The 12,554-nt window shown below is 37.6% G+C and overlaps 1 protein-coding gene across 10 annotated transcripts in view; it reads right to left on the bottom strand.

Moving 5' to 3' along the window:
• Nucleotides 1-12,554, bottom strand: part of LOC126266869 (uncharacterized) — a 128,391-nt gene that overhangs the window by 75,526 nt on the left and 40,311 nt on the right. For 8 of the 10 annotated variants that reach the window (XM_049971494.1, XM_049971495.1, XM_049971496.1 and 5 more), the window contains one exon: nt 11,369-11,512. In XM_049971494.1, the coding sequence (XP_049827451.1) occupies nt 11,369-11,512 (144 nt within the window). The remainder of the gene's footprint in view (nt 1-11,368; nt 11,513-12,554) is intronic. The other 2 variants (XM_049971501.1, XM_049971503.1) reach the window with 1 other exon arrangement.

Raw genomic sequence — 12,554 nt, 5'->3', positions numbered from 1 at the left:
CAGCTGATGTCTGTCAGATAAAGACACACCACCAGAAACAGCCTGCAACAATACAAGCACCTGTGACTACATGATGAATTTTCGGTCTAATTTTACCCATTTATCACATCTATAAATACTAAACTCAATCTGAACACGCCTTTGAAGGCCAAATGATAATGACTGACTGCTTTTATCTGCACCTGGTAGGTGTCACTGGATGTGAATATGGAGGGCATGTGGTCAGCACACCGCTCTTCTGGACATTGTCAATTTTCATGACAGGAGTCACTACTACTCAGTCACAAAGCTCCTCCCCTCAACTGGTCTCAAGATCTGGGTGCAACCAAGGTGTATCATGTCAGTCATAGAATGAGATGTTCCACCTTCTTGATATCCATTGGCTGATGAAAGATGTTTGTTGATTAAGGTAGGCAGTAAGTAGGAAACACCCCACTTTCCAGAAGTTTCTTGATGGTTTATGCAGATTAAGAGTTTTACCAATCCTAGTGCTTCTACCTAATGGGTGGAGTCATTTGCTCCTCATGGATGCGAGGAAAGGCATAGAGAGCACATGATCTCCATGATGTGAAAGAAATCAAAACAGCACAGATGTTCAGATTTTACTGTATTATTGTTCTGTATCTTATGTGAGAGCCAACAGCCTTGCCACAGTGGTAACACCAGTTCCCACCACATCACCCAAGTTAAGTGGTGTTGGGCTTGGCTAACACTTGTATGGGTCACCATCCAGGTCTGCTGAGTGCTGTTGACAAGCGGGATGCACTCAGCCCTTGCGAGGCCAATTGATGAGCTACTTGACAGAGTAGTAGCGGCACCGATCACAAAAACAGACAATGGTCAGGAGAGCAGTGCGCTGATCACATGCCCCTCTATATTTTCATACAGTAATGCTTAAGGATCACACAGCGGCCAGTTAGTAACACTGGGACTTCAAAATCTGTTTGGATGATTTCTTTTTTCTTTGTCTTGTGTGACACGGATGCATGAAAACATCTAGCTCAAATGTAATGCATGTGTAGTCAATTTATTATGAGATGTTAAGAGTTGTGCATTGTAGCAAATATATTGACTTCAACATCTCTGAGTGTGACATTCTACTGGAACAGAAAAGTCTCTTTCGGCAGCTTTGACGCAATGAATCGAAGTCGATGGGAGAGAAGCAGTGTCAGAGTTCAAGGGCACTGAATAGCAGAACCCTTGCAGCAATTGGTATTGTACGGCAAGCGCAAGAAAAAGAGAGAAGCAAGCAATCTAGCGAGATTTGGAAGTTACATATCGACTAAGGGACTGCTTGAACAGCTTAATCCTAACACCCCGTTAGTGAAATATAGACTGAGGAAACATTCCATGCTCTAGCTGCCAACAGTGCTCAGCAGACCCAGATGGTCACCCACCCAAGTACTGGCAAGCCCAACACCACTTAACTTTGGCAATCAGAAGGAAATGTGTTACCATTGCAGCACGGCCATTGGCCTTACCTCGTGTATACCTGTGTAAGAAACAAGTTGTGGCTACACCTCATCCACATTTCCCACCGCTAGGACCACCTTCACACTCTTGTAGAAACACATTAAGTACCCAAGGGGCATCTATACATAGCTGCCTTTTGAGTATGGTAATCACTACTATAAGTACACTGAAGCACCAAAGAAACTAGTATAGGCACGCATATTCAAATATAGATAAACGTAAAGAGGCAAAATACAGCACTGCAGTTGGCAATGCCTATATAAGATGACAAGTGTCTAACGCAGTTGCGAGATCGGTTACTGCAGCTACAACGGTAGGTTATCAAGATTTAAGCGAGTTTGAATGTGGTGTTATAGTCAGTGCGCAAGCGATGGGACACAGCAAGTCTGAGATAGTGATGAAGTGGGGAGTTTTCCATACAGCAACCATTTCATGAGTGTATCTTGAGAATCAGGAAACCAGTAAAACACCAAATCTCCAAAATCACTGCGGCTGGAAAAAGATCCTGCAAGAATGGGACCAATAATGATGATGATGATGATGATAAAATGATGAGGGCAACACAAACACCCAGTCCCCAGGCAGAGAAAATCCCCAACCTGGTACGGGAATCGAACCCGGGACCCCACAATCCTGAGACAGCAACGCTAGCCACTACACTACAAGCTGCAGACTGATACCAACAATGAATGAAGAGAATCATTCAATATGATAGAAGTGCAACCCTTACACAAATTGCTGCAGATTTCAATGCTGAGCCATCAACAAGTGTCAATGTGCAGACCATTCAAATAAATACACTCATATGGGCTTTTGGAGCCGAAGGCCCACTCTTGTACCCTTGATGACTGCATGAAACAAAGTTTTACGCCTCACCTGGGCCTGTCAATACCAACAATGGACTGTTGATGACTGGAAACGTGTTACCTGGTGGGATGAGTCTCATTTCTAACTGTATTGAGCAGACAGACACGTACGGGTATGGAGACAAAATAATGAATCCAGGGACCGTACATGTCAGCAGGGGACTGTTCAAGCTGGTGAAGGCTCTGTTAGGTGTGGGGCGTGTGCAGTTGGAGTGATATGGGACCCCTGATACATCTAGATAAGGCTGACAGATGATACATATGCAAGCATCCTGTCTGATAACCTGCATCTATTCATGTCCATTGTGCATTCCGACAGACTTGGGAAATTCCAGTGGGACAATGCGACATCCCACATGTCCAGAATTGCTACAGAGTCCCTTCAGGAACACTCTTCCGAGTTTAAATACTTCCATTGGCCACCCAACTCTCCAGACACGAACATTATTGAGCATATCTGGCATGCCTTGCAATGTGCTGTTCAGAGGAGATCTCCACCCCCATCATAGTCTTACAGATTTATGGACAGCCCTGCAGGATTCATGGTGCTAGTTCCCTCCAACATTACTTCAGACATTAGTCGATTCCATACTACATTGTGTTGCGGCACTTCTGTGTGCTCACGGGGGCCCTACACGATATTAGGCACCGGTACCAGTTTCTTTGGTTCTTCAGCTTATATTGTGAATACTAGGGAGTCAAGGACCGAGTATACAAACACAGTACACACAAAAGAATTTAAAATGTCACATTTGATTTTGCACCCTGTTCATAGGGTGACATTGCATATGAAATTATTGTCACTGCAGGAAAGTCAATCACCAATGACCACCAATAAATGGTGAGATCTTCAGTCAAATGGAACATTTCTAATGACCACATCACTGGGCTATACTGCAAGGCCATCTCAGTTCTATTTTTACTTATTGATCAAATTACATGTATTTAGAAAATGAGAAAGCAACACACATGATGGGATCTCATATCAACTCAACACTGTTTAAGAAATAGCACTGAGATGTCAGTAACCCAATCACTTAAAAGAAGGAGAAAAGAATAATTGTGTCAGATTAAGGCAAAATATATTAAAGGTGAATTACTATGATCACACAATGGAGAATATACTGCTAAAGTCACTTAGCACTGCAAGTTTTTATTTTGTGCCTAAGCTGCATTTCTTGTATTATTTTGATGTTATTTTGTACTACATTTGCTATGATATTTGTTTATTATTCTCTGTTATTTTGCTGTTTATGCGTAGCCTGTGTATTAGTACATAAGGTGGTGACAGTCCTGGCTTTATGTTAGCTGAAGTCAAGTCGTGTAACTAGTGTGATATATAAGCAAATGTGCACCATTTTTCTGGTATATTCTATTTGTAATTATGCAACAGTCTCTGGAAGTGGTTATGTGCTCTGGAAACATGAGGTTAGTGAGTGGACTACCATCAATTTTTCACCTCTTTGCAGCCAACTCAGCAATGGCATTTAACAGTTCATATGTGTTAATTTCTTGTTGTGGATGGAACACTAGCATGTGTTACTATTTTTGTAGGACTAAATGCACTAATTGGACGTGTTCCAGAGTACCTGCGTTGTGTGTCTATTACCAAATTACATGACTGCTGCTTGCTGGACTATGATTATACTATTGCTGCATTAACCACCATTCAGATGCCTCTCGGCACGCCTGTGTGAACTAATGTTCATTCTGTTCCCACCACGACCTGGCAGAGGTTTTAAGCATTGTAAACATTTTTCCTACAAGTGGCTATATCTTTAATGTTATTTAGCAAACTTAGTGTGAAAATTAGGTAACAACCTACTGTTTTACCATAAGCCAATCTTTTGTGATGATTTCAGAGGACAGAAACTACACTAGCCCTACCTAGCTTGTCTGCCTGACATATTTCTTCATAGTACTGTTAGATAGTCTTAGTAATGTTCTAAATAATGGATTACTTCACACTCAATTGTCATTTTATGTTATGTATGGTTGGATTTTTGTTGGTTTACTGTCTGTCCTTAACTATTTTAAAGAATTCACATAACTTTTACACTTGAATCGAGTTGGCCATTTTATTATGAAAATTTGAAGCTTTGCCGACATTTTGGAGACATGTTCTGCAATTTTTGTGAAAAGTTGAAATTGTCTCAGTGAGTGCACTGGGACTGCTTCTTCAAGTTCACACACACCTTTCTCAGTTAATGAGATGTAAATAAAATGTCAAGATCATTTTTCTTTCGTCCCACCTTACGATTAAAGATGTTCTCTGTACTGAAAGCACTTCAGCAAGTGAGACCACCTGGTCACTTGGAGTTTTACCTTTCACATACGGGTCAATCCATTAAAAATCACTCAATATGAATAAAATTTGTTGCTCAACATTTTTGATTTTTTTTATCAGGAGTTCCCTATAGGCAGACATTCACAAAACACTGTTTTAAATTTTTTTATAAGTCATAGTTTTCTTCTTTGCAGCCATTTTTACAATGGCAGTTGGGCAAATTTTAGTGGAAATCAACGTTTGCGGAAAGTTTAATTGCCACGTTATTTTAAAAGATATCAGAATAATTCAAAAACCAGTGTGCTCAGCATGAAATGAACTTCAGGCATAATTTTTTAAAATTTTTCTATCTTGCAAGAGAGTCACTCAAACTCTTTCTGTAAAGACTCTGAAAAAATTTATCAATCTTCACTTTTTAAGGCCTTCAATTTTCATGAAGGAAGAGAGACTTACAAATAATATGTTATCTCTGTGTTGTGTACTTACATAACTACCTGCAGTAAAAGTTGCAGTACTGAGAATGCACTCCTGTTTTTTCTAGAGCTTTTCATAAATGGCCAAAACTCTTCTAACGTCAATTTTCGCAGGTCAATATCTAAAAAGGGACTGAATGAAAACAAGTGAACACTTTACAGCATGTTCTTTATTCTCATGGGAATATCTCACAAAAAAATTATGACTGAGACTCAACTATATTGAGAGTAATAGAGCAGCAAATTTCAGTAAAAACGCTACCCCTCTACATGCTAGTGCAGTGCCAAGTTAGCAAACAAGGGCTTCAAATTATGACAGTTGACATTGGTCAAATGATGTTTAAATAATTACATACAATAAATGATCAAATATTTCTACTTTTAAATAACAATGGGTAGAGATAACAATTGATAAGAGTTCTAATTCTTAAAATTAACGGTACATTTGTTGTACTACACTTGCGTACAGTATGCACATAATAATGTTTCTCCATGTATACAGATTTAAAACTTGTTGTAACTACTTGCCAACTGCAATTTTCATTAGGGAGTTAAACAAACACGATATTTCATTGCGTAGTTTATCAGTTATGTTGTGTGTTCTACCAGACACTTTGTGAATTCCATTGGAGTTACTTTTCATATTACTTTCTTTGCAGGATCCAAGCAGTGTCATTTTTGGAAAGTTGAAAGGCAGTTCTTGGACCAGAAGGGTGAAAGAAATGCACTAAAACATCATTGTAATCTTCACTTTTCTCTTCAATTTTTCCAAGTCACCACTTCTCATCATAGATACAAACAACAAAATTGTTGAAACTTCCTGGCAGATTAAAACTGTGTGCCCGACCGAGACTCGAACTCGGGACCTTTGCCTTTCGCGGGCAAGTGCTCTACCATCTGAGATACCGAAGCACGACTCACGCCCGGTACTCACAGCTTTACTTCTGCCAGCGTACACTCTGCTGCAGAGTGAGAATCTCATTCTGGAAACATCCCCCAGGCTGTGGCTAAGCCTTGTCTCCGCACTATCCTTTCTTTCAGGGGTGCTAGTTCTGCAAGGTTCGCAGAAGAGCTTCTGTAAAGTTTGGAAAGTAGGAGACGAGATACTGGCAGAAGTAAAGCTGTGAGTACCGGGCGTGAGTCGTGCTTCGGTAGCTCAGATGGTAGAGCACTTGCCCGCGAAAGGCAAAGGTCCCGAGTTCGAGTCTCGGTCGGGCACACAGTTTTAATCTGCCAGGAAGTTTCATATCAGCGCACACTCCGCTGCAGAGTGAAAATCTCATTCCACAAAATCGTTATTTGTAAGAGATGATACATGTGTAAAAAATATTGAAGTTTGATGATCATCAAAGTTGGAGCCTTTGGAAGTAACAAAGCATCTTATTTGATTGTCACTTATGGGAACATATCTGTGATAGCTTCTTGTTCCTTTCAATGGTAAACAACAATCAAATCTCTCAGTCAGCTTTGTTTTGATTTGTTCAATTTCTGTTGAAGAAACAAATATATATCTAATTCCAGTAATATTCTGTTGACAGTATTTGAACAAATTGTGTGGAGTCAGGATCTGTTCTGTGTAAGGTCTTTGAAGGGAAGCTTGTGTAACTTCTCTTATTGTTGTTCCTCCTATCCCATCGCAAGAATTCTTTCCGTGCGATGAGGCAATAAAATTCTGCTCTGCTGGTGAACCAAAATCATTTTTGTGTTTGCAGATATTAATGAAGTTTTTCTTACTTTTGTACTGGCTGCTTGCGCCATCACTAAAGTAAATTACCTTTTCAACATTACGTATGATTTCTTAATTTCTCTAATGAGGTGATGTTGAAATGCATACACAGTCGTGGTATTACGTGCTAGGTGGTCACTAATTACACAAATAGATTTGCAACAAATGTTGTCTTCTTTTTTAAAGTAGATGACAAACGGATGCAGTGTCGCTTTTGCATTAGTCCAGTGAAAACTTTGAATTGCATCCTGTACTGTAAATGCATAGTTTTCTGCAAAATCACCAATCACTAAACAGTGGGTTTCTTTCAGGTTTTCTTTCGTTTCCTTAAAATATTGAGCTTGAGCTTTTGAGATAAAGTGATGGGATTTTAAAAGCGCCAGCTTATCAACAAGAGACTGTAAAAATTCCTCACTGGACATTACCTGTGTAATAAGCTCAACTCTATCAGTTTGTATCCATTGGTTGGAAACTACTTCATCAGGCAAGATGCCAAGCTCATTTTTTAAGATATCAAGTAGGGTATCTGGTCCAGGACATCCTGCACACATGTCAAGCATACATTTTTCATTAGCAATATCACATACCATGAAAGCTATCAGGTCCTTATAATTTGCGTTAAGCTTTGCTCCTTCCATCATAAACTTTGTGTTTTGATTATGCTTGCAAACGCATACAGTATGAGTTCCTGATGAACCCGGAAGAACACACCACTTTGGTCATAGAACACAAAACATAGAGCAGCCAATTTTGTTATCTGGGTATTTTTGTTTATAGAGGCTGTAGAGCTCATTCAGCGAGAGAAGAATTAACCTTTTCTGCTTCTGCACCTTAACATTGTCAATCACAGTTGAAACACATTCCTTTTTACCAGGACACATGCTACTATTGTCATCACCCTCGTAAAATTCTTTAACACTATTAATAACAACTTCACTTATTTTGTTGGCACCTTGTCTTTTCGAAAGATGTGGTAAGATACCTTGATCCATAACTAGCTGCCTAGTTAACTTCACCATGTATTCAGATGCACCAAATTCCTCGATTTTTTTTCCTTTGACCATGATCTTGGCAAGAGGCTAATTATCTTAACTGGAAACTTTGAATTTTTCTTTCATTTTAGTAATAAGTGTATCATACTCACTTTGTACATTTTCTGTATTATTTCCATCCTGAGTATCTAAGTCATTATGGAAAGATTCTTCCAATTTTGCTTGACAGCACTTGTAATTTTATCAGTTTTTCTTCGTAAAGCTGATAGTCGCTGGTCTTTGTTATTTTACGTAAAGGAGATAATTCCAAAGGTTCACAGATTGATTCTACTTGATGCAAAGGATCATCCTCAACAGATTCAAAAGACCCAAGAAGAAATTCAGGATCATTCTCAACACTAATTGCCACTTTTTCAGCTGGTTTATTTACAAATATTCTTGATGCACAAGTTGGGCATAGAGCTTGTTCAGGAATTAGGTTAATATCCACATTTTTTTTTTGTTTAGGTGTTCAACTAGTATTTTACGCAAACCATTTTTAACTGGCTTTTTGTGAGTACCAAATGGGTCACAACACTTTTTACCAAAAATGCGGTTGTATTTGTCTAAATATTTATCTTTGTGGTAATAACAAATACTAGAAATTTCTTTTGAAATTCTTAATTTTAACAAACATTGTTCTTCAGCTGGCAAGTGACTCAGTCTTATTAATTCTTGATGCACTTTCTTCTTGTAGTGTTGTTTATGGCACTGTTCACTTCTTAGTTCACTCACAAAACAACTCATTTCAATACTTGAAAATTCTACTATTCTTGAAAACAGTTGAAGATGGGAGACTTCAGATCTACACTCACAAAACTCTTATTGACTTGTTTATTGTCTTGGGTCCTGCAAAGAAAGTAATATGAAAAGTAACACCAATGGAATTCACAAAGTGTCTGGTAGAACACACAACATAACTGATAAACTACGCAATGAAATATCATGTTTGTTTAACTCCCTAATGAAAATTGCAGCTGGCAAGTAGTTACAACAAGTTTTAAATCTGTATACATGGAGAAACATTATTATGTGCATACTGTACGCAAGTGTAGTACAACAAATGTACCGTTAATTTTAAGAATAGAACTCTTATCAATTGTTATCTCCACCCATTGTTATTTAAAAGTAGAAATATTTGATCATTTATTGTACGTAATTATTTAAACATCATTTGACCAATGTCAACTGTCATAATTTGAAGCCCTTGTTTGCTAACTTGGCACTGCACTAGCATGTAGAGGGGTAGCGTTTTTACTGAAATTTGCTGCTCTATTACTCTCAATGTAGTTGAGTCTCAGTCATAATTTTTTTGTGAGATATTCCCATGAGAATAAAGAACATGCTGTAAAATGTTCACTTGTTTTCATTCAGTCCCTTTTTAGATATTGACCTGCGAAAATTGACGTTAGAAGAGTTTTGGCCATTTTTGAAAAGCTCTAGAAAAAAACAGGAGTGCATTCTCAGTACTGCAACTTTTACTGCAGGTAGTTATGTAAGTACACAACACAGAGATAACATATTATTTGTAAGTCTCTCTTCCTTCATGAAAATTGAAGACCTTAAAAAGTGAAGATTGATAAATTTTTTCAGAGTCTTTACAGAAAGAGTTTGAGTGACTCTCTTGCATGATAGAAAAATTTTAAAAAATTATGCCTGAAGTTCATTTCATGCTGAGCACACTGGTTTTTGAATTATTCTGATATCTTTTAAAATAACGTGGCAATTAAACTTTCCGCAAACGTTGATTTCCACTAAAATTTGCCCAACTGCCATTGTAAAAATGGCTGCAAGGAAAAAAACTATGACTTATAAAAAATTTTAAAACAGTGTTTTGTGAATGTCTGTCTACAGTGAAGTCATGATAAAAAAAAAGCAAGAAAATCAAAAATGTTGAGCAACATCGCCTGGGCGATTTGAAATGAATTGACCCATACTCCACTGATGTGAACACTCATCTTTAATTTTTCACAGAGTGAGCTATCCAGTATAGTGTGCAAACTGCAGAATTGTCAAGGACTATAATGAGCTTGGATAGCTGATCACGACTGTTTCCCCAGTGTAACTCCATATCTCCTTACTCCAATTTTCCTACATGCATGACAATTTTCAATCTGCTCCTTATGCTTATTAACCCATAAACTGATTCTACTAAGCAATCATTCTTCCACAAAGAACAGTTAACAATATACTCTTTATAGACTTTGTGGGCTCTATCTAAGTACAGGCTCCGCAAGCCTAAGTGGACATCTTGCTTAAGTGTAAAATTTTTGAATTCCTTCAATATACCACAAATTCTACTGATTTTCCTGAGAAACGAATTGACCTCTTGTCAGCACTGCTACCCCATGTTAGCAATAGTACCCTTCTGGTGGCTGGCTGTTACAGAGCTGTAAGCCTATTCAGCATGACAATGCCCCCCCCCCCTATCTTGAATTGTTTTCTTCCTCATACTATGAATGTGCAAGTGCAAGGCGATACAAGCACACCACCCATGACATACTTTTACTCGCTCACAATAACACACTACAGGTAACCATTAACATCCTTATTCACTGCGAGATGTCTTATGTGGAACATACAATTTTATTGTTTTTAACCTAGCCCAGCCACAGGAGTTTCCTTACAAGTTTTAGCACTGTGTGTTGGTAGATTTTTAGGTAATCATACCTGTGGTAGTGACACTGCTGACATGCCCCAAATATGTGACAGCCTCGCGCATCGATTCCATTAGCTGAGCTGTCATGTTTTCACATACCATAGACAGAAAATTGGAATGAGATGCTATAGTCTGTTTAATTTTTAATGAAGGTGATAAACTCTAACATTTCTTATCAAAATTTACTATAGCACTGAAACTGTCATGAAATAGGTACATAACAGCTCACTGACAAATTGGTTGGAAGCTTGAGGCTTACAGCAAGAGAGACATAAATAGAAGCAAATTATGCACAAAAATGAATTCCATATTCTTATTTTAAATTTCCTTAGTGACAGACAGATTCTGAAAATTATACATGAGTTCTGACTTGTTGCAGGATACAAACAGATGTCACATGATTAAAGCTTTAAGCAATGGTTGCACATAACACTTCAAAAAAATTGGAAAACTTTAACTGTAAATAAATATTCAATTAGTAAGCTGTAGGTCTTGGTAGTACATGATTAAATATCATTAAAACACACATGAAAAATCACCTTGTTCAATTCCAGTTTGACTTTTAACACACTGATTATGCTCAAATGGCGAGCGCTGCACGACAATGAATGGAAGAATTTCAGAACCTTGCCTATGACTTACTCCAGCAACAACAAAAGTTACCAAAAATAGACTAATAGGATCTCTTAATTGATAAAAAATCATATGCTACCAAAGAATAAAACACAGCTGTGTAATTTTATAAAATTGTTTAAAAGATCCATTCCAATGATAAATATGACAGCATATGCAACAATGAAGTGCTGAACTAGGAAACATTTTGTAGATCCATTACAAAATATTAGTTTTTAACCTGTTTATGTTCCTGCTTCTTTTTTTCTTCTAATAAGCGCTTCCTTTCATCATACTCCCCAATCCCCAGAAGCAGCTTGCTAGATGTTCTGCAAGTTGGGTTCAGGGGTGAATATTCTCCATAGCGAACCATTTTACGATCTAACTAGAAGAAGAAAAAGAAAACCCGACTTTAAATTCAGAACATAGTTTTATAATTTAGGAAGGCTATTTAAAACAATAACAGCAATAATAACAACATACAGACATATTAAAAAAAGATTTGGCTTCTGGAGAAGCAAGTAACACATTAGGCCCTATTATTTATTTATTTATTTATTTATAGATCAAGTTTAGTAGGACCAAATTGAGGAGCAAATCTCCAAGGTCCTGGGACATGTCAGTACATGAAATTACAACACAAAAGTAATAACAGATAAAAATAAAATGTTTATGAACCCAAAAAAGTCAATCCATAAGTTTAATTAAACACAATCAACAATAAAATAAGAATCAGCTTAATTTTTCAAGGAACTCCTAGACAGAATAGGAGTGTCCCATGAGGAAACTCTTCAGTTTCAATTTGAAAGCACATGGATTACTGCTAATGTTTTTGAATTCAAGCGGTAGCTTACTGAAAATGGATGCAGCACTATACTGCACACCTTTCTGCACAAGAGTTAAGGAATTCCCATCCAAATGTAGGTTTGATTTCTGCTGAGTATTAACTGAGTGAAAGCTGCTTATTCTTGGGAATAAGCTAATATTGTTAACAAGAAATGACAGGAATATATATAGTGAGAGGCCAATGTCAAAATACCCAAACTTGTGAACAGGCGTCAACAAGAGGTTCATGAACTTACTCCACTTATTGTCAGCACCACCCGTTTCTGAGCCAAAAATATCCTTTTAGAATGGGAAGAGTTACCCCAAAACATAATACCATATGACATAAGCGAATGAAAATAAGCAAAGTAGACTAATTTTCATATCAAACACTCACTCACTTAAGATATCGTTCGAAAAGTAAAAATGGTAGTATTAAGTCTTTGAACAAGATCCTGAAAGTGGGCTTTCCATGACAATTTACTATCTATCTGAGCACCTAGAAATTTGAACTGTTCAGTTTCACTAATCATATACCCATTCTGTGAAATTAAAATGTCGGATTTTGTCGAATTGTGTATTAGAAACTGTAAAAATTGAGT

The sequence above is a fragment of the Schistocerca gregaria genome, chromosome 4, assembly GCF_023897955.1.
Source record: "Schistocerca gregaria isolate iqSchGreg1 chromosome 4, iqSchGreg1.2, whole genome shotgun sequence".
Taxonomy (NCBI): Eukaryota; Metazoa; Arthropoda; class Insecta; order Orthoptera; family Acrididae; genus Schistocerca; species Schistocerca gregaria.
Note: the sequence above shows the minus strand (reverse complement) of the source record. Positions and strands in the feature narration are given on the sequence as shown.